Source organism: Camelus ferus, chromosome 1, assembly GCF_009834535.1.
Source record: "Camelus ferus isolate YT-003-E chromosome 1, BCGSAC_Cfer_1.0, whole genome shotgun sequence".
Taxonomy (NCBI): Eukaryota; Metazoa; Chordata; class Mammalia; order Artiodactyla; family Camelidae; genus Camelus; species Camelus ferus.
In genome coordinates this window covers 121,738,133-121,757,006 of record NC_045696.1, presented here as the reverse complement: position 1 = coordinate 121,757,006, position 18,874 = coordinate 121,738,133, and the positions used below count along the sequence as shown (strand labels likewise).

General features: G+C 44.8%; 1 protein-coding gene and 1 non-coding gene across 6 annotated transcripts in view; one reads left to right on the top strand and one right to left on the bottom strand.

Annotated features, from left to right (window-relative positions):
* LOC106729072 (lanC-like protein 2) overlaps positions 1 to 18,874 on the top strand; it is a 104,082-nt gene that overhangs the window by 14,478 nt on the left and 70,730 nt on the right. For 4 of the 5 annotated variants that reach the window (XR_004323388.1, XR_004323390.1, XR_004323389.1 and 1 more), the window contains exon 2: positions 13,407 to 13,539. Coding sequence is in view for 2 of the 5 variants with exons in the window: in XM_032489551.1 (XP_032345442.1) it covers positions 13,495 to 13,539 (45 nt within the window). In the remaining 3 variants the exon portion in view is untranslated. The remainder of the gene's footprint in view (positions 1 to 13,406; positions 13,540 to 18,874) is intronic. The other variant, XM_032489543.1, reaches the window with a different exon arrangement.
* On the bottom strand, positions 13,279 to 13,350 carry TRNAG-ACC. The gene has a single exon. It is a non-coding gene; the product is annotated as a tRNA-Gly (tRNA).

Here is an 18,874-nt window from a genome sequence, read left to right as displayed (position 1 = left end):
CAAATGGAACAGACAAGGCTATTTTCCTGAGGCTTATCCCCCCCCCCATCATTGAGTTAATCTATACTCATTGTAGAAAACTAGGAAGATGATGAAATAGGTGAGTAGGTGAGGCCTTTATGAGCAGTTGTCCTGGGGTAATAGAGCATCGTTGGGATTTGCTTATAACAAATGTCAGGTTGGCAATAGTGGCAGAAACAGCAGAACGAGTTGGCAGTGTCGTTTTTGGAGGCTTACGGAATTGTGCTGCCACCTAAGTGTGGTTGTCAGAATGGATTCTCTTGAATTATCTGAGCTGTTCTAGGAGGTGAGTTAGACAATCTGGCCTCCGACTGCTGTTCTTTCAGGTAACGAAACGTGTTTCACGTGCTAACTGTGCAAAGCTGTGTCTTTTCTTTGAGTTATGAAGGTAACGTGTTAAGATGGTTGAGTTAAAAAAAAAAGATGGGGGACCTGAAGTGGTGGCAGTGAGGTGGCAACAGTGAGATGGTGTTAGAAACAAAAGTCCCAGCTGGGGACAGATCTTGCATACTTGTGGATTCCAGCAAACAGGATCCAGGACATTTTAGTCAAGAGGAATGTCAGGCCACGGGCTTCTTGCCCCTTCCCTGGCTTTTGATGCTGTATTTGTGACTTCTTTTTGTCTGATGAAAGCGTAGGTTAGTCTTTTAGAAGACAAAGGAACTTACTCTAATTAGATACCTGCAGGTAGCCTTAGGAAGTGACTGGGAGTCATCTGGGAACCCTCCAGGGCATGTAGGAAAGGATCCTTGCAGCTTCAGTGTGCTGCACCCACTTTCCCTCTGTCTTCACAAATGTACTTGTTTCACAGGTGAGTTTGTCAGAGGCCTTGCTTTCCTGTTCTCCTGATTCCCAGTTCGTGGATTACTTACATAAAAGGACTGGAGACTTGATACCTAAGAAACAGAGGCCAGCATTTAAGGTAGAATGTGCTGGCAGGGGCTGGGCTGCACCCGAAAGGGGGGCCCCAGAAAGCTGAGGCAGGAGTTTGGGGGAAGGTTAGAGGCTGTAGGACTTTGAGGCTGCTTGGCCTCAAAGACAGACAGGCGCGGCTGCAACCAAGGGCAGGGAGGGTGGAGGCGGAGGCAGCATGGGGGACTGGGGAGGAGGTCTTCACTTGTTTGAGGTTGAAGAATCTTTCTGCCGTTCCTCCTGCAATTCCATCTCTAGATCTGGCACCACCCGACCCACCTTGCTGGACAGGTCTTTTGGTTTGAACCTTCAAACATAATTCTTCCTAAATGAGGTAATGCCTTTGAGTGCACTTAAAAAACTCCTGCTGCACTGTAGTGGTCAACCAGCTCCTCCTGGGGCCGGGGAGGTCGTTCCACAGCCAGTGCCTCCTGCTGTGTGCCAGGTGGGGCTGTGGGCCTGTTCCCAGGCAGCAGGTCCCTAGAGTGGTGGTGTGGGCCAGCTCTGGCTTTGGCTTGGACAGGTTGGGTGTGAGATCCACCGGCCACTTCCTAATGACTTGACCTTAGTGAACCTTGCCCTCTGTTTCCCATTTCTAAACAGGGAATAGTAATGTCTACGTTGAATAGCTGAGTTGGGAGTGAGATAATAAATGCAGGTGGCATAGCAGCAGCACCTGTTGTGTGTACCTGCTCAGTAAATTGGAGTCCAGGGAGTGTAGCATCGTGACTAGAATAGAGGAGGCAGAGCCCAGAAGCACGGGTGACTCCTCCGCTTCTCTCGTGTGGAGCACCTCCATGCTTGTGGGAGAAACCGTCACTGTCTGCTCTGTGTCCCTTGGAGCTACAGCCTCTCCCCACATTTCAGATGGAAGAAGGTGAAGTCCTTACAGAGGGTGGTACTTGTCAGGGCCACTTTGGTGATTTTTCTACAGCTGGGGTTGGGCCCTGGCCTTTCTGATGTCAGACTGTGAATGTTTTTGCCACCAGCCTTGGCGCCTCCCTAGAGATACAGGGTGGCTGGGGTGGTGATGCCTCACCAGGGCAGAGGAGCCACAGCCCCTTTTTCTGACCCGGGCTTACTGAGCCCCACATTCTGACTTTCAGGGAGAGCCCCTCCATCTGTTAAGATGGGAAGATGTTTGCCAGGCAGCTCTCTCATGGGGTCCTGCCTTTGAGAATCAAGAGGGTCCCCTGTACCTCTGGTTTTACCCCTGAGTAGACTCTGGCCAGGTATGGGAAGTGGACTGCTGGATGGTGCTTGCAGTGACAGATGAGAAGGTCCGGGCCCGGATCCCGTCCTTCTTCCACACCTGCACTTACAGCTCTCTAGCCAGCTCGGGAATTTGACGGGTCTGGCTTTGTCGCTGACTGCAGCTTCCTGCTCTTCAGCTTTGGGTGGGTTGCCTGGACACCTGGCTTCAGCTTTCCCATCCATAGATGGGGACTGCGTCTTTAACTTCATGGGATGGCTGTGAGGACAAGTGGGAAATGTTTGAAAGTGGTCAGGGGTACCCTAGCCCTTGCTCCTCCATTCACCTCTGAGACAGAATCCTTTTCCCCCTAGTTGACAACTACATGATGATCCCCCTGGAGTCTCGCATCTCAGTTACCACGCCCAGTGAACCACTCAGATCGAGGAACTAGATTTTGTTTGTCATAAAATCCCACCACAACCTCACCATTTGGAGGTCTTCAGGAGTCATTGTAAGGAGATCTCACCTATAAAGGTCAGTCAGGTTATCCCAGAAAGGAAGTGAAAAAAACCCTGTGGCCTTAAATCTGCCTATAATCCCAATATAACATTTCCTCCTGTCCCAGTTGCTCAGTGCGGTTAGCCTTTGAGTCAATGGCTCTTAAACTTGACAACACATTTTTACGTTAGAGGCAGCTGCTCACCAAAACCTTGGAGGGGAGCAGGTTTCAGGCCAGGATCTTCACTTGAGTTTCCGTATGGTGGAATTTTGTAGCAGTGGCAACAGATTTTAAGTTTTCTTGTGTATTTTGGGCAGGCTTAATCTGCCAGCCAGTTCTTTTGTTTGTTTGTTTTATTTGGAGGGGGAGGTATATAGGTTTATTCATTCATTCATTTATTATTATTTTCTTAATGGAGGTGCTGGGGATTGAACCCAGGATCTGGTGCATGCTAAGCATGTACTCTATCACTGAGCTATACCCTCCCCCTGCCAACCAGTTCTTAAGGCTTTGCTGCTACGACCTTCATTCATCCTCAGAGGAAACACATTTTTCCCAGTTGCTCAGTCGTTTGGGGAAAGTAGGAGCAGGCAAACTGAATTCTTGGTTTGAAGACATTGACTGAATTGGTTCCGTCACTCCAGACCCGTGATGTTCTCAGGACTTGCAGGTTATTGACCGAACACCTGAACTTCATTTTCTGTTCTCTCATCTACTGTTCTTGTGCATGCAAAAGTTTAATGCCCATCGCCTTCAGTGGCAGGGGGTTCTTTCAGAGGATTCTGGAATCAGATTCCTCCCTGGGATTCTCTTATACCCACTGGAACCCTGGGATATTTTGAGGATTTCATTACTGTTTTCCTTAACACTTACTTAATTAGCTGACCTTGTCAGCAGTTTTGTATGTGGATCATCTGTCTTTTGCTTCCCCTCCCCAAACCTTTTAAGTTTTTACCGTTAAGTTTTTATTCTGTCGTTCAGCCTTACAAGTGACATTGCCTGATGCTGGAGTCTGGGGAGGACACCGGAGGAGCCTCAGGTGTCAGTAGTAGGTACTGCTTGGTCTGCTTCTGAAGTTTTCTTGGTCAACGATATTAATGGACTGAGTCTGGGTTGAAATGTAATTGCAGCCTTACTGTCAGTTTATATTTGTCAGGCAGAACGTTAGAAATGTAACCACTCTTGGTCCTTGGGCAGCAGATAAGTTTAACATTCACCTGGAGCTGGCTAGCTTGCTTCTGTGTGCTGTTTTGCTGAAGCCAGCATGCAGCATACAGACTTCAAGATGAGCGGGGCATCTTGATGTTTAGAACTGGAAAACTGAGGCCTGAGAGGAGGAGTGGCCCTCCCGGGGTTGACCTGCAGAGGAGGAGAACATAGATCTCTGTTCCCTTCCGGAGTGGTCTGATCTCTGTCATTCTTATTTCTTCATGGCTTAGTTAGTTCAGTGTTTTTTGTTTTTAGGTTCTTCTCTTTATTTACATAGGTCCATAGGCAGGTTTCCTTCCTCAGGGCCTTGTCTTTTTTAGGTCATCGTTGTGTTTCTAATGTGAAGATGGGACAGGGCACAGTGAAGAATTTTGGAATTCTTCACTCAGGGCTGGTTCTGAATCTCAGGGCTGCCTTAAACAAACAAACAAACAAAACCCCCGAAACTCGATTCCTGTTCTGAAATCGAGTGGGTGATGGCTTTCAATTTTAAGAGCATTAAACTGCTTTTCCTCATCTATTAAAAAAGAGTAATGGCACTTATTATTGAACTTCAGGTGAACCATTTTGGGTGATCATTTCAAGATTCAAGAAAGCAACCCGTATAAATTAAACAAGGTGGAGTGGGCTAGACGTCAGCTCCTGTGTCAGGCTCTGCTGGTCAGGTGTGCGAGAGTCCAGGGTGAGAGCGGAGGGCCTTAACACTTAGATAAGGGTGAGTCTAGAACAGCATAACCCAGCTGCTGAAAAGCTTTCAGGGAGGTTATTTCTCACATATTCTTTGTATGTGGGGGAGTATGTCCTGCTTGCTGAAGTGGTCATTTAACCATTTCACAGGAGAACTGGTTAGAGGAATTGAACATGCTTTTGGAAGAGACAGTATCGGGGGTTGGAAGTGGGGAAGGAGTTCTAGGAGGCCCACTGGTGAGTTGGGATCTGGGCTCAGGATTGGACGGTAGGCCTTTCCTCCTGCTGGTGCCATTAAGCACCCACTTACCCTCTCAGGGAAGTTGGAGGGGCTCTTACTTTCCAGAGGTGAGGTCAGGTGACCTTGCCACCAAAGGCAGCAAAAGTGGACAGGTCACCACCGGGGGAAGGTGCTCAGCTTTGGGTGAGCAGGTAAGAGACATGCACTGGCCTTTAAGTGAAGTTTAAGATGGTGGGAGCATGTGCACTTTGTTGCCTTGGTTTGTTGCAGAAGGGAGAAGAAACTTAAATTGCTTAGAAAAATTAGGGTCACTCTGATCAGTTTAACCAGTCTTCTGAGTCTGTTGAACCAGTGTTGGCTTATTTTAAAAAGCTATTTTAAAAAGTTAACCCATTGACATTAAAAGAATCTGAGTACGTGCTTTTTAAAATATATATATTTTTATTGAAGTATAGGCAGTTTACAATGTGTCAATTTCTGGTGTACAGCACAATGCTTCAGTCATACGTAAACATACATACATTCGTTTTCATATTCTTTTTCACCGTAAGTTACTATAAGATACTGAATGTAGTTCCTTGTGCTCTACGTATGAACTTGTTGTTCATCTCCCATTGACATTTCAGAGCTTAAACTACTCAGGAGGTGCCACATGGAGTGAAACGCAGCACAGGCTTCTCATTACCGCACAACGGGATGGCCAGAGCAGGGGATGCTAGCTGTGTGACTCTCTGAGCAGAGCTTCTGAGCCAGCTGGCCGAGATGGGTGGGGGGCAGGGATGTAGAGAAGTCCTTGTGACCAGGTGGTCCCAGCCCCAGGCCAGCCCCTCAGGCTTCAGTAGTCCTCATTTTAACTGAAGTGTGTTGTGCAAATATACTTTTTGTTACATGCCATGATGTGAGAAAGACGGGGGATCTGATTTGTGCCCTCCGTGCACACTATTCTGAGAAGAGATGGTTTTCTTGGTCTTGGGTTCACAGATATTGTGAAGAAGGTTTGTCATGCTGGGCTAAACTGTTTACAAGGAGTATTCCCTGCACTGGAGTGTCAGGAAGGGATGGAGTTGGCAGATCCACTTCCTGGACCTCAGGGTTTATGTGAAGTCTTAGTGGAGGTAAGGTTGAAAAATGATTATTGCTGATGACCTTAAATGGAAGGCTTTTGACACCTCATCCTGAAAGAATGGGGAGCCCTCACATTAGTGAGGAGGAGAATGTCGATTTGAAATGGGCAGGGAAGCCAGTGAGGTAAAAGGGTGATTGATAAGAGGCCGGCATGAACTAATATGGCCTTGAATTTGCCTGATAGGGAATAAAAGGCAGGGACAGGTGCCAGAGACACTGCATGGAGATTGGGTGGGGATTCACTTGATACCAAGGGCGGAGGACAAGACATCTGCCTATCCAGCAACTGGGGTCCTTTCCCTGCTGGGTGTGTGCTGTGCCCCTGGGTTCTAGTGATGGGTGAGATGGCCTGTTCCCATCCTGGGGGGTCTTACCACGAGACAGGGCAGGACACCGTGGGAAAGAGGAAGGACGGGCAGGAGTGTGTCTGAGAGGTGGCAGCTGAGTGAGAACTGGAAGGTGACACAGGCCCTGAGATAGTGGGTCTTTGTTTTTAGGGGTGCTGAGTTTGAGCAAAGGTGAGGTGAGCTGGGTCGTGGAGAGGATGGTCTGAGATGTTTCTACTGCCTGGGAGAATGGGAGTATTGGTCAGACAGCCTAGCCTGTGGCCCTGGATGGCCACTCCCTGTTTCCCTGGGCTGGGAGAACACAGTGGGTTGAGATGTGGAGGTCCTGTGTGACCATCAGGACCTAGGACCCACATGAACTAGAGGGGTGTGTCTTTGACTCTGGCAAATCTCAGCTGGCTCTGTGGATTGGGTGCAGAACTTGATAAAAGAAAAAAAAAATCATGTCTGTAGGTATAGATAGTTTTACTTCTTCCTTTCTGAGTTAAATACCTTGTATTTCTTTATTTTGCCTGATTGTATTCTAGCCAGGACTTCTAGTACTATGTTGAACAAGAGTGGTAAGAGTGGGCACCCTTGTCTTGGTTCTGATCTTAGGGGAAAAGCTTTCAACCTTTCAGCACTGAGTATGAAGTTAGTTGTAGCCATGTAGTATATGGCCTTTATGATGTTAAGATGTGTTCCTTCTAGAACCAGTTTGCTGAGAGTTTAGTCATGAAAGGATGTTGTTTTTTGTCAAATGCTTTTTCTGCATCTGTTGAGGGGATCATAGGATTTTTATCTCATGTTCTGTTAACATGATATGTCACATGTATTGATTTGCATGTATTGAATCATTCTTGCATCCCAGGGTTAAATCCCACTTGATCATGGTGTAAGATCCTTTTAATATATTTTGGAATGCAGTTTGCTGATATTTTGTTGAGAACTTTTGCATCCGTGTTCATCAGGGATATTGGTGTGAAGGTTTTGTTTCCTAGAGTGTCCTTATCTGGCTTTGGTATCAGGGTCCTGCTGGTCTTGTATTTGGGAGTGTTCCCTCCTCTTCAATTGTAGGGAAGAGTTTGAAAAAGATTGGTGTTAATTACTCTTTAAATGTTTGATGGACTTCACCAGTGAAACCAACTTGTGTGGGGTTTTCTTTTTTGGGAGGTTTTTGATTACTGATTCAATCTCCTTATCCATTATTGGTCTACTCTTATTTTTTATTTCTTCCTGATTTATGCCTTGGTTAGTTGTATGTTTCTAGGGATTTATTTTTTCTAGGTTATCCATTTTGTTATATATAATTGTTCATAGTACTCTCTCATGATACTTTGTACAGTTGACCCTTGAACAACTCAGGGATTAATCCATGTAGAATTTATAGTCGGTCCTCTGTATTCTTAGTTCCTCCACATCCCTGAATTCAACCAGCCATGGACCTTGTAGCGCTGTAGTATTTACTACTGTGCTGTTACTATTTGCATATAAGTGGACCCATGCATTTCACGTCTGTGCTGTTCAGGAGTCAACTGTATTTCTGTGGTATCACTTCTGTTTCTATTTATTGAGTTTTCTTTTTCTTAGTCTACCTATAGGTTTTATTTTAAAAAACAGTTCTTAGTTTTGTTGATCTTTTCTATTATTTCTCTGGTTTCTATTTCATGTATTTCTGCTGTGATCTTTGTTATTTCCTTTCTTATGCTAACTTTGGGGTTGGTTTATTCTTTTTCTAGTTCTTTGAGCTGTAAAGCTAGGTTATTTATTGAAGATCTTCCTTTTTCCTTACTGTAGGCATGTATCACTGTAAACTTCCCTCTTAGAACTGCTTTTGCAGCATCCCATAGTTTTGGTATGTGCTCACATTTCATTTGATTCAACATACTGTTTGATTTCCCTTGTGATTTCTTTGACTTGTTGGTTGTTCAGGAGTGTGTCATTTAATTTCCTCATATATGTGGGTTTTCCATTTTCCTGTTTTTGATTTCCACTTTTATACCAGTATCAGTAAAGATACTTGGTGTGATTTCAACCTTTTAAATTTGCTAAGATTTGGTCTGTGCCCTGTCATGTGATCTATCCTTAGCAATACTCTGTGTGTACAGAATTCTGTTGTATATTCTGTTGTTGGATGGGGTGTCTTATATATGTCCATTGGGTCCATTTGGTCGAACATATGATTCAAGTCCAGTGTTTCTTTATTGATTTTCTGTCTGGATGACCTATCCATTGCTGACAGTATGGTATTGAAGTCCCCTATTAGCGTATTGTTGTCTATTTCTCCTTTTAGCTCTGTTAGTATTTCCTTAATATATTCGGGTGCCCTGGTGTTGAGTGCATATATATATTTCCAATTGTTAATTCCTTTCCTTTTTGACTCTTTCTACATTCCTTTGTGAATTGGTGATTTCCCTCCATTGTGCACCTCTGATTTCCTCGTCTTCATCTTTTGTGAGCCTACTCAGATTTTTTGCTTTGTGGTTATAATGAGACTTACATAAAACATCTTATAGATGAAACAGTCTATTACTCTGATAACAGCTTAACTTCAATCACATACAAATCTTTACTCTTTTATTCCTACTACCTCTTTTATGTTTTTATGTCACAGTTTGCCTCTTTTTGTATTGGGTATTCATTAGCAAATTATAGTAGCTATAGTTATTTTCTATACTCTTGTTCTAACCTTTGTACTAGAGTTAAGTTTTAACACACCATCATATTAGAGTTTTCTAAGTTAGGCTATGTATTTATCTTCGTCAGTGTATATGTTTCATGTTACTAGTTAGCCTCTTTTCATTTCAGCTTTAAGAACTTCTTTTTAGCATTTCTTGTTAGACATTTCTGTTGGTGATGAATTATATCAGCTTTTTTTTTTTTTTTTTTGTCTTGTCTGGGAAAGTCTTTATTTCTCCTTCTTTTCTGAAGGATGACTTTGCCAGATGGAGTATTTTTGGTTGAGTTTTTTTTCTTTCTTTCATCACTTTGAATATATCATCCCACTCTCTCCTGAGCTGTAAGATTTCTGCTGAGAAATTCACTGACACCCCACTTTGGGTTCCTTTGTAGGTTACAGTCATCTTTTCTCTTGCTGCCTTTAGGTTTCTCTTTTTAAAGTGTTTGATTTTTGACAGTTTTATTATAATATGTCTTCGAGAGGACATTTCAGGTTGAGATAATGGGATAATCTATTTATTAGCTTCATGAAGTCTGTGTCCAAGTCTCTTCCCAGGTTTGGCAAGTTCTTAACTATTATTTCTTTAAATAAATATTCTGTCCTCTTTCTTCCTTCCTTTTCCTTCTGGAACTCTAATGATTTGGATTTTGCTCTTTTGAAGATGTCTCATAGATCCTGTAGGCGTCTTCACTCTTTATCATTTTTTTTTTTTCCTTTTTTTCTCTTGAGACTGGATTATTTCCAAGTTCCTGTCTCATTGACGCTATCTTCGATGTGGTCTGCTCTGCTTTTGATGCTCTATTGCATTTTCCACTTCATTAAATTCTTAAGCTCCAGAATTTCTTTTGTTTTCTTTTTAATGATTTCTGTTTCTTTGTTATATTTCTCATTTTGATTGTGTACTGTTTCTTTATTTCATTAAATCATCTTTTTGTGGGTTTCTTTGTTTGTTTTTTGTAGCCCATGATGTTTCCTTAAAACAGCTATTTCGAATTTTTTATTGTGTATGTATTAGATTTTCGTGTTTGAGTTTGGTTACTGGGGGATTATTGTGATCTTGTGGTGATGTCACATCTCCTTCAGTTTTCATGCATCTGATGGAGTCCAGAACACACCAGCAGGAACTGCACTCCTTTAATGCCCTCCGGGAGTCTCATATGCTCTTCTCATGATTTGCTCCCTCTCCCCAGTCATGGACTCCCTCTGCAGTGCTCTGGATGCATGGTGAGAAATGAGAGAAAGGAGTCTCTTCAGTAGAGTCCCACACAGATTTAGAAACCAGGCATTCGGTCGGTGACTCTCCCTGTTCCCTGCAGGAGAAGCCACTGTCCATCTATTTAGCCATACGCCATACCTGTAACCTTACGTGGTGCCGGTAGAGACAAGCTGTTCCACTTACCCATTCCATCCAAACTCCTTTTTCTTCCCTCCAGTGGAGTGTTGGTCCTTCTCTGGAAATCTGGGCTTCCACAGAGGCTCTCTCATCTGAAGGTGACTGCCTGAGTCACTGCTCGCCCTGCACTCTCAGACTGTAGCTGAGAGGAGCTGGAACCAGTTCAGTCTCCTGTAGGTTTCACAGCTGGTGCTGAAGTCTGTGTGCTTATTACCCGGTGCTAGACTTGCCGTGGGTCCCGTGGGGTGAGGTGCTGGGCGGCACTTGTGTTCATGGATGATGCCTGTTTTCTGTTCTTAAAGGGGCGGACGAAACAAAGGATGCAGTGCACCACTGTGGTGCTGATGCCATGCCAGTGGAAGTTTTAATATTTGCACTTGTTAATTTTTTCTTGAATGTACAGAAGAGGTTTCTGGATCATTGATTTCTTGATTTACCAGACAGAAAATAACCAGTGTGTGGTTCCCTGAGTCCCAGGTCTCACCTATGGGGCAATGGAAGTCAAATATCCTACATACACAAACTCTGTACTGTACTCAAGGGATGAAGAAAAATAAGTTTTCTGTGCTTTTTACAAAGGGGGAAGGGGCAACTGTCTCTCTTTCCCTTTCTGAGAGAGTTTCCCTGGAAATGTGTAAGTCTTTGGAATAAATAAATCTCTCTGAAAAAGACAGGCCCATTTGTTTTCAATTTTCAGAAATGTAGACACATCCCTCCAGGGTTAAGAAAACCTCTGGAGCTTTCACAGCATGTACATACAATTGTAACTAATTGTTAAGGTTGCTTTAGCTCAGAATCCCAAATTTCTGTAAAGTTTGCCCTGACAGCCCAAACTATGCAGTAGTGAGAACATTTTCCCTATAGTCCCACAGAGGGACGTTTCTTTATGATAAAATCTGTCAGGAAAATGTAAATTTATCTATGCCAAATAACAGAAATGCAAATGCATAGGGGAAAAATTAGGCAGAATTAAACGGAGAGACAGTTTCATAAGCACAACTGGAGATTTTGCTACACGTCAGGTACTGATGTAGCAGCTGGAGTTTTCAAAAATCATCAAAGGCAGAAAAATCTGGACACACTGTCAGCTACATGTTTAAGAATGTTGGCAAATTTCCCTTGAGAAAGATCACTAGCAATGAACAAAAATACCTGTTTCCTTAGCTCCTAGCAGCCTTGGGACTTAATATTTTTTAATTTTTTATTTGTTGCTCTGATAGGCAAGGGTTAGTACTTGTACTTATTTGCATTTCATTAACTGCTAAGTGATTGAACATTTTTGCATATGTTTGATTTTTTTAAATGGAGTACATTGCTAATTTTAGGTGTATTGTTATAGTTTTCCTTTATTTATATTTTATATTTGCAAATATTTCCCCCTTGTCATTAACTTTTTTCCTTGTAAAAAAATTTTTATGTATGTATTTATTTATTTTAACATTTTTTATTGATTTATAATCATTTTACAATGTTGTGTCAAATTCCAGTGTAGAGCACAATTTTTCAGTTATACACAAACATACATATACTCCTTGTAACATTTTTTTTCACTGTGAGCTACCATAAGATCTTGTATATATTTCCCTGTGCTACACAGTATAATCTTGTTTATCTGTTCTACAATTTTGAAATCCCAGTCTATCTGTACCCACCCCCCACCTCCTTGGCAACCACAAGTTTGTATTCTATGTCTATGAGTCTATTTCTGTTTTGTATTTATGCTTTGTTTGGGTTTTTTTGTTTTTTGTTTGTTTGTTTGTTGTTTTTTAGATTCCACATATGAGCGATCTCATATGGTGTTTTTCTTTCTCTTTCTGGCTTACTTCACTTAGAATGACATTCTCCAGGAACATCCATGTTGCTGCAAATGACGTTATGTTGTCAGTTTTTATGGCTGAGTAGTATTCCATTGTATAAATATACCACATCTTTATCCAGTCATCCGTTGATGGACATTTAGGCTGTTTCCATGTCTTGGCTATTGTAAATAATGCTGCTATGAACATTGGGGTGCAGGTGTCATCCTGAAGTAGGGTTCCTTCTGGATATATGCCCAGGAGCGGGATTCCTGGGTCATATGGTAAGTCTATTCCTAGTCTTTTGAGGAATCTCCATACTGTTTTCCACAGTGGCTGCACCAAACTGCATTCCCAGCAGCAGTCAGGGAGGGTCCCCTTTTCTCCACAGCCTCTCCAGCATTTGTCATTTGTGGACTTTTGAATGATGGCCAGTCTGACTGGTGTGAGGTGGTAACTCATTGTAGTTTTGGTTTGCATTTCTCTGATAATTAGTGATATTGAGCATTTTTTCATGTGTCTATTGATCATTTGTATGTCTTCCTTGGAGAATTGCTTGTTTAGGTCTTCTGCCCATTTTTGGATTGGGTTGTTTATTTTTTTCTTATTGAGTTGTATGAGCTGCTTATATATTGTGGAGATCAAGCCTTTGTCGGTTTCATTTGCAAAAATTTTCTCCCATTCCATAGGTTGTCTTTTTGTTTTACTTATGGTTTCCTTTGCTGTGCAGAAGCTTGTAAATTCCATTAGGTCCCATTTGTTTCCCCTTGTCATTAACTTTTAAACCATCCTTCTTACGTTCTTTAACTTAAAGAAGTTATAATATTTGTGTAGTCAAATCCACCTCTTTTTTTTTTTTTCCTTGTTTTTTTCATTTGGTTTCTGCAACTTATTTTCCGTGATTCTACTGATGACTTACAGTTCATTCAGGGTGTTATCTCATTTTAAAACTTACCCTGTAAAAGCAAGGAAGACTCCCTCCAATCAATGAAGCATTGAAGTGGGCCAATTAATTTCTGTCTGTTTTTACCACTTAGACTGTTAGTTGAAGTATTTGCTACAGTATTATTCCTGTTCTATTTTATTCTATCCTTTCTTTCTTTCTATCTATCTATCTATCTATCTATCTATCTATTTATTTTGCAGGGCGGAGGGGGTGGTACTTAGGTTTATTTATTTAGTTAGTTTTTTTGATGGGGGTACTGGGGATTGAACCCAGGACCTCATGCTTGGTAAGCAAGTGCTCTACCACTAAGAGATACCCTCCCCCACCCTATCCTATTCCTGTGCAATTTAAATGTCTGTCTTCTTTTGGTTCTCAGATCATTCATCATTTCACAAAGCGGATCCAGACCAAAATGAAGGATCTTCTACAGCAGATGGAAGAAGGGCGGAAGACAGCTGGTCCCCATGATTGCTCTGCTTATACTGGTTGGACAGGTAACACTCTGGGCTGTAAGTAATTGATATGTCTGATTTTTGGATTATGATATGTAAGACATGGATTTGAAATGTTTTCCTTTTAAGATGACCAAGTTTTATACCTTTTAAAAGAAGTTTTAAACTGTCTTTATTGATGAGATGCTTTGTAATTTTATTTGTAAAGAAGTTCTTTTCTGTCTGAAGCTTAAATGTCATATGAAGTTAGTATGTCATATTTTTGTAACCTTAATTATCTGATGTAATATGTGGCTGTTTTTGAAAATGTAGTAAGAGCAGACTTACTTTCAGTGTTGCCAGTGACTAGGTTCTTGTCCTGTCACAGAAAGAATTCAGAGATGGGACGCAGAAGTTAAGAAAGTCAGGTAGGGATTTATTAAGGGATGGATAGCACACTCTCAAGGGGAGAGCGGGCAGGCTCCGGTGAGCGGCTGCCCTGTGTTTCTTTGGCAAGTTGATTACATAGGGTGTAAAAATGAATGGGCAGAATATTCATTGGGAGGGAAGGCTTTGGGGTCGTATTCCCTGATTTTCATCCCAGCTCCACCTTCCCAAGGTGGGAAGGGATTTTGTCCTTACTTAGTCCGGATTGGAAGTATCAGTGCATGATGGGTACTTCCAATCTGCAAGGCTAATTTTATTGAAATGAGGGCATAATGAGCAAAAGGTTACATCGGGACACTGGAAAGTCCTGTCTTTCCCCACCTTTCTTTGTTAGCCTCCAGGCCACTTGTCATCTCAAAATATGTGACCACTTAATCAGCCCGGAGGGTCCTGCTTTTCTTTCTCTGCCCAGGGACCCCTGTTGTTTACATGATGTAGGGTTTCCTGAATTTGCCCCTCTTTTCTGCCCAATTCCTGCCATTTGGGCTGTGTCCCCCTTTCTCTGCTCATGTCTTAGCCATCTGCCTGCTCTAATATAAGGTCAGTTTTTTTGTTTGCTTTTGTGTCTTTGATCTTTGTGACAAGCTGTATTTTGTGTGATTTCTCTGGTCCTGTATGTATATGAATGATTTAACCTACCTCTTGTTCTCATTTGACTCATTTGGATACATAAAGATTTTAAGATTTATCTTGGTGTTAGTAATGAAACAGGCAAGCAGTAATACACTTCAATTCAGAAAGTTTAATTTCAAAATTAGCTTGCATCATTAACTAGTCTTTACATTCATCTCAGTATTTTGCCATGTAGCTAGAACATTCTAATAGGTATTTAGGGAATATAAAAGAATGAGACCAACCTTGTTCAGAGGGATTAGACTAGAGTGTGATTACTGCTAATGACAGTTCGCATATAAATTTATAGGGTTTTCTTGCTAAATGTTTGTAGTTCAGTCAGTGAGCAGCGGGGACACAAGGGTAGGTGTCAGAGTCCCTGTGAAATGGCTCCTGGCTTTGCTGTGTCACCCACACATGAGGGCCCTGCCCTTTTTTATTGTTTGTGTTTGTGTTTATACTCATTTGTGTGATGCTTTATTTATGATTTGCCTGTTATGAATGTAGTATTATGTAGTGACCTCTTCTCACTGAGCATTTCACTGACTGCTCGTTGCTCAGGGGCTTCACCACACTGGGGGGCTCAGGGGTCCAAGTTCCCCCATCTTTTTATTCCACTCTCCCCTGTTGGGCGGGGGATGCCCACCTGACTTGGAAAACTTGAACTTGGAAATGACAAATGCCACTCCCCTCCCTCGGTGGGTGCGGGGTGGGAATAGGGGCTGAAGAGTCCTGTGAGGCACCTCCTCTCAGCCCAGCGGCCACCCTGCACTGTGGAGTGGGGTGCCCCGGGGCAGAGGCTGCCTCTGCCCACAGGCTCAGTCTTTTTCTCTTTCCTAGACCCCGTAAAACTTGTCTGTCCCTCCCCCACAGCCATCCTATTGTATTATTATTGTACTGTTATTGTTTACAACTTAAGGCTTCTTCAGGGCTCTGGGGCTCCCAGGGAGGGAGAGGTGGGTTAGGGCCGGAGCTGTGCTGGTTCGCAATCTGGGGAGCTTCCAGGGTGAAACCTGAAATTGGCTGGGTCCCCAGTGGGCGGGGAGGTGCAGAAGAAGGGGCAGGTCCCTCCAGAGGGATTCACCTACAAGGCGTGTCCTGGGTGCCGCCAAGTGAGCAGATCTCCGCGCCGCCCGCCAGCATCGTCCTGTTCCCCTGGAGGCCTTGCTGGGGTTCAGCCGCGTGACGTTCAGCACCACATCACCTCTCCCAAAGTTGCGCTCTGGGATCCCCCGGGTGGACCGTCCGCTCACCGCACAGGGGAGGCGCGAGGAGCCTCCGAACGCCCGGGTCAGCTCTGGGTCGACTGGCGGTCACGTCCTCTCCGTGACCTCGACTGCAGACCACCCCCTGGCTGTGCACACGTGCGTGGCTGAGTGCGCGGACGCGCTGGGAGGTGCTTGGCCCTGGCCGTGCGCGCAGGAGGGACGGGAGGCCGTGCGTGCACAGAGGAGCCCGCGGTTTCCAGTCATATCCAGTGACCCAGCAGGTGAGGTGCGCGTGTGAGCCCCTGGGGAGAGGACACCCATCCTGCTCCCAAAGACGGGGCTTCAGCGGCTCTGCCCGGAGTCACAGGAGTGAGGACCTGGCAGCTCACACAACTGTGGGGCTCCAGACGCAGAACGCTCCGGCGGCACCGCCCGCTCAGGCTGTTGTGGGCATGGCTACGTAGGAGAGCGAAGCGGAGAAGTTCGTTTAAAGAATAATTTATTGAAATTGAAATTCCCATAACGTAAAACAAACCATTTTAAAGTTAATATTCAGTATATTCACAATGTGCGACTTTCCACCTGCTTCCAAAATCATGTCCTTCACTCAAAAGGGTGACCCTTCACCCCTGTGAACTGTTTCTCCCCACCGGCCCTTCCTTGGCCACCACCAGTCTGTGGGTTTACCTATACCTGCGTGGAATGAGACGTTATGTGGCACTTTGTGCCGGGCTTCTCTCTCTGGCTGTAGTGTCTTCCGGGCTCATTCACGTTGTAAAGGTGTCAGCGTTTCTCTCCTTTTTATGCCTCAACAATAGTCCGTGTGTGTATTTGCCACATTTTTTTTATCCATCATCTTTTGATGGACAGTTGTGTGGTCTCCACCCTTTGGCAAGTGTGAATATGCTGCAGGGAACACGGGTGTGTGTGTACTTGTTTTGAGTCTCTGTTCAGGATTCTTTGGGAGTCGAACTGCAAAGTCACATAGGAGTTCTTGGCTTAACTAAAATTGTCGTCTTGAATCTTGGAAAACTGTTCTGGGCAGCAGCACATCCTCATGGGTGCAGTTGTGCTGTGAATACCACATGCACCCTTCCCTGAAAGCAGTAGATGAAATCATGTGCAAGGGCCCCAAACGCTGGCTGCTGTGAGAAGGAAACGGGGAAAACCCCACGGGTAGGGGCTCGTCCTTACACTGGAGGTTTAAAAAAGAATGACAAGCTCCCTGTGAAGTAGTGTTTTCAGTGCCACCTGCAAAGGGAGCCAGGGCATCAACGCTGAGACTGCGGGACCAGGCTTTGGAGGGTGACAGCCAAGGGGGATCTTGGCGGGTGGCACCAGGCAAACCGTGCCTGTGTGCCAGCCCGCCGCCCCCGCCGGGGAAGGGCTCTCACCCTGGTGCCACAACATATGTAATCGGTGAGAGAATAAAGATGTTAAGTTATGTTCTTTTTTGAAAAAAAAGTGGATTTACAGATCATTGACTCCATTTCTCTGCTGAAGCCTTTGCCATTTCCTGTTGCAAAAGCTGCCCCCCAGAGAGGGCTTTCATTGCTTGTGAAAATTGCTTTATGAAATGAAGACCAGAGGAGTCTGGTTGCCTGACATCCGTCAGACCACAGCTAGAGGCAACAGGAACCCAGGAGCCCAGGCCCCAAGGACGATGGAGCAACTGCTGCTCAGCTGAATCCATCATTCCAGTTAAGATGGAACCTGTGTGCAAGAGTCCCCAGGACCCAAGTGACCCACCCACTCCCCTACCCTCTGAGGGGTGGGCCCCCACCGCGGATGCTCCCAGCTCTTTGTCCATAGCCTTTCTGTCGGGCAGCAGTGAAGAGTTACAGGTGGGAGAGTGACAGCGTTCCTGCTTTCCCTGGGCATCCTGGGTTTACTCATGGACCCCCTGCTCTGCCCTGCTGCTCTGGGAAGCACAGATCCTGAGCTTCTGGGGAAATGGGTGAAAGAGGTGGTTGAAGGGAGTGCTTCAACATAGCCATCCTTGAACTTGAAACCCCCTTCCTCGACTCTCCCCCCCCCCCCCCCCGGCCCCTCAACCTGCCCCAGACCAGCAATGTTTCCATCCTTCCTCTGATGGTCCATCTCAGGACCTGCACAGAAGGCACTGTTTTGGTGGATTAGTGTGTTTGTTGGGCTCTCAGGAGGGGGCAGCATTGGCAGCAATTCCACCCAATTAACATCAAGGGAGAGGGAGGCTCAGGGCTGGAGGCAAGCATTTCTTCTGGGCACATGCATCAGTTGTGTGTGTCCTGGGAAATGTGCGTGCCCAGGACAGGGCCTGGGGGCTGCCTCCTGTATCCCAACCCTCCCGGAACACTGGACGGCCAGTGGGAAGGAAGCATCTCCACACAGAAGCAGAATAAGAGGGCCATTCGCTGCCCGCCTTATTCAGTCCCCAGTAATCTGTCTTGCATCACTCACTTTTGTTGGGATTGACTAATAAGCACCATGCTTTCGCCCAGCCTGGTGGATATAAGCTGGGTGCTGGGGGCTGGCTCCCTAACCCAGTGCAGGAGGCCAGGCATGGGGCGGGCTGGGCACCAGTTCCAAGCCCTGCTCTGGAAAAACTGGCTCTGCAGAATCAGACACCCCGTGAGTGAGTGCAGCGTGTCCCACAGAGGTTGGGGATGAGAGGCTGGTCCCCACACTGCCCACAGGGAACTTAGGGGAGCCCGGACAACTGAAAGCCAGAACCCCCCCTCAGGGCTGGAGTAGCTGAACAACCATCATGACCAGCTCGAAATCAGGGCTGTGGCATTGGGTCAGAATAGGGCTAATTTAGAAAACCTCTTAAAAAAAGGGGAATTTGAACTTTAATAGATGTTTTGGACATCTGTTGTAAAAACTGAAGTGTGGATCTTCTTGAGGGGACAGGGAATGAAATGCATTTAATACAGAACCACAGCCTCACGGGTAGTGAGTTCAGTCCGTGAGGCTGCACAGTGTCTGTAACCGGAGGTGGTGTGAAGCGTCACTCAGTGTAATTCTTTGATGTCAGATCTTGAGTGTTAATGCACTTCTTTTGGAAACCATATGCAAATTGCAAACCGTATCCTAAGTAGCTTGGACTTGCTCAAACCCAGTGTGCACTGATGCTATGTAAATATTCTGTAAGAGGGTGTCTTAAT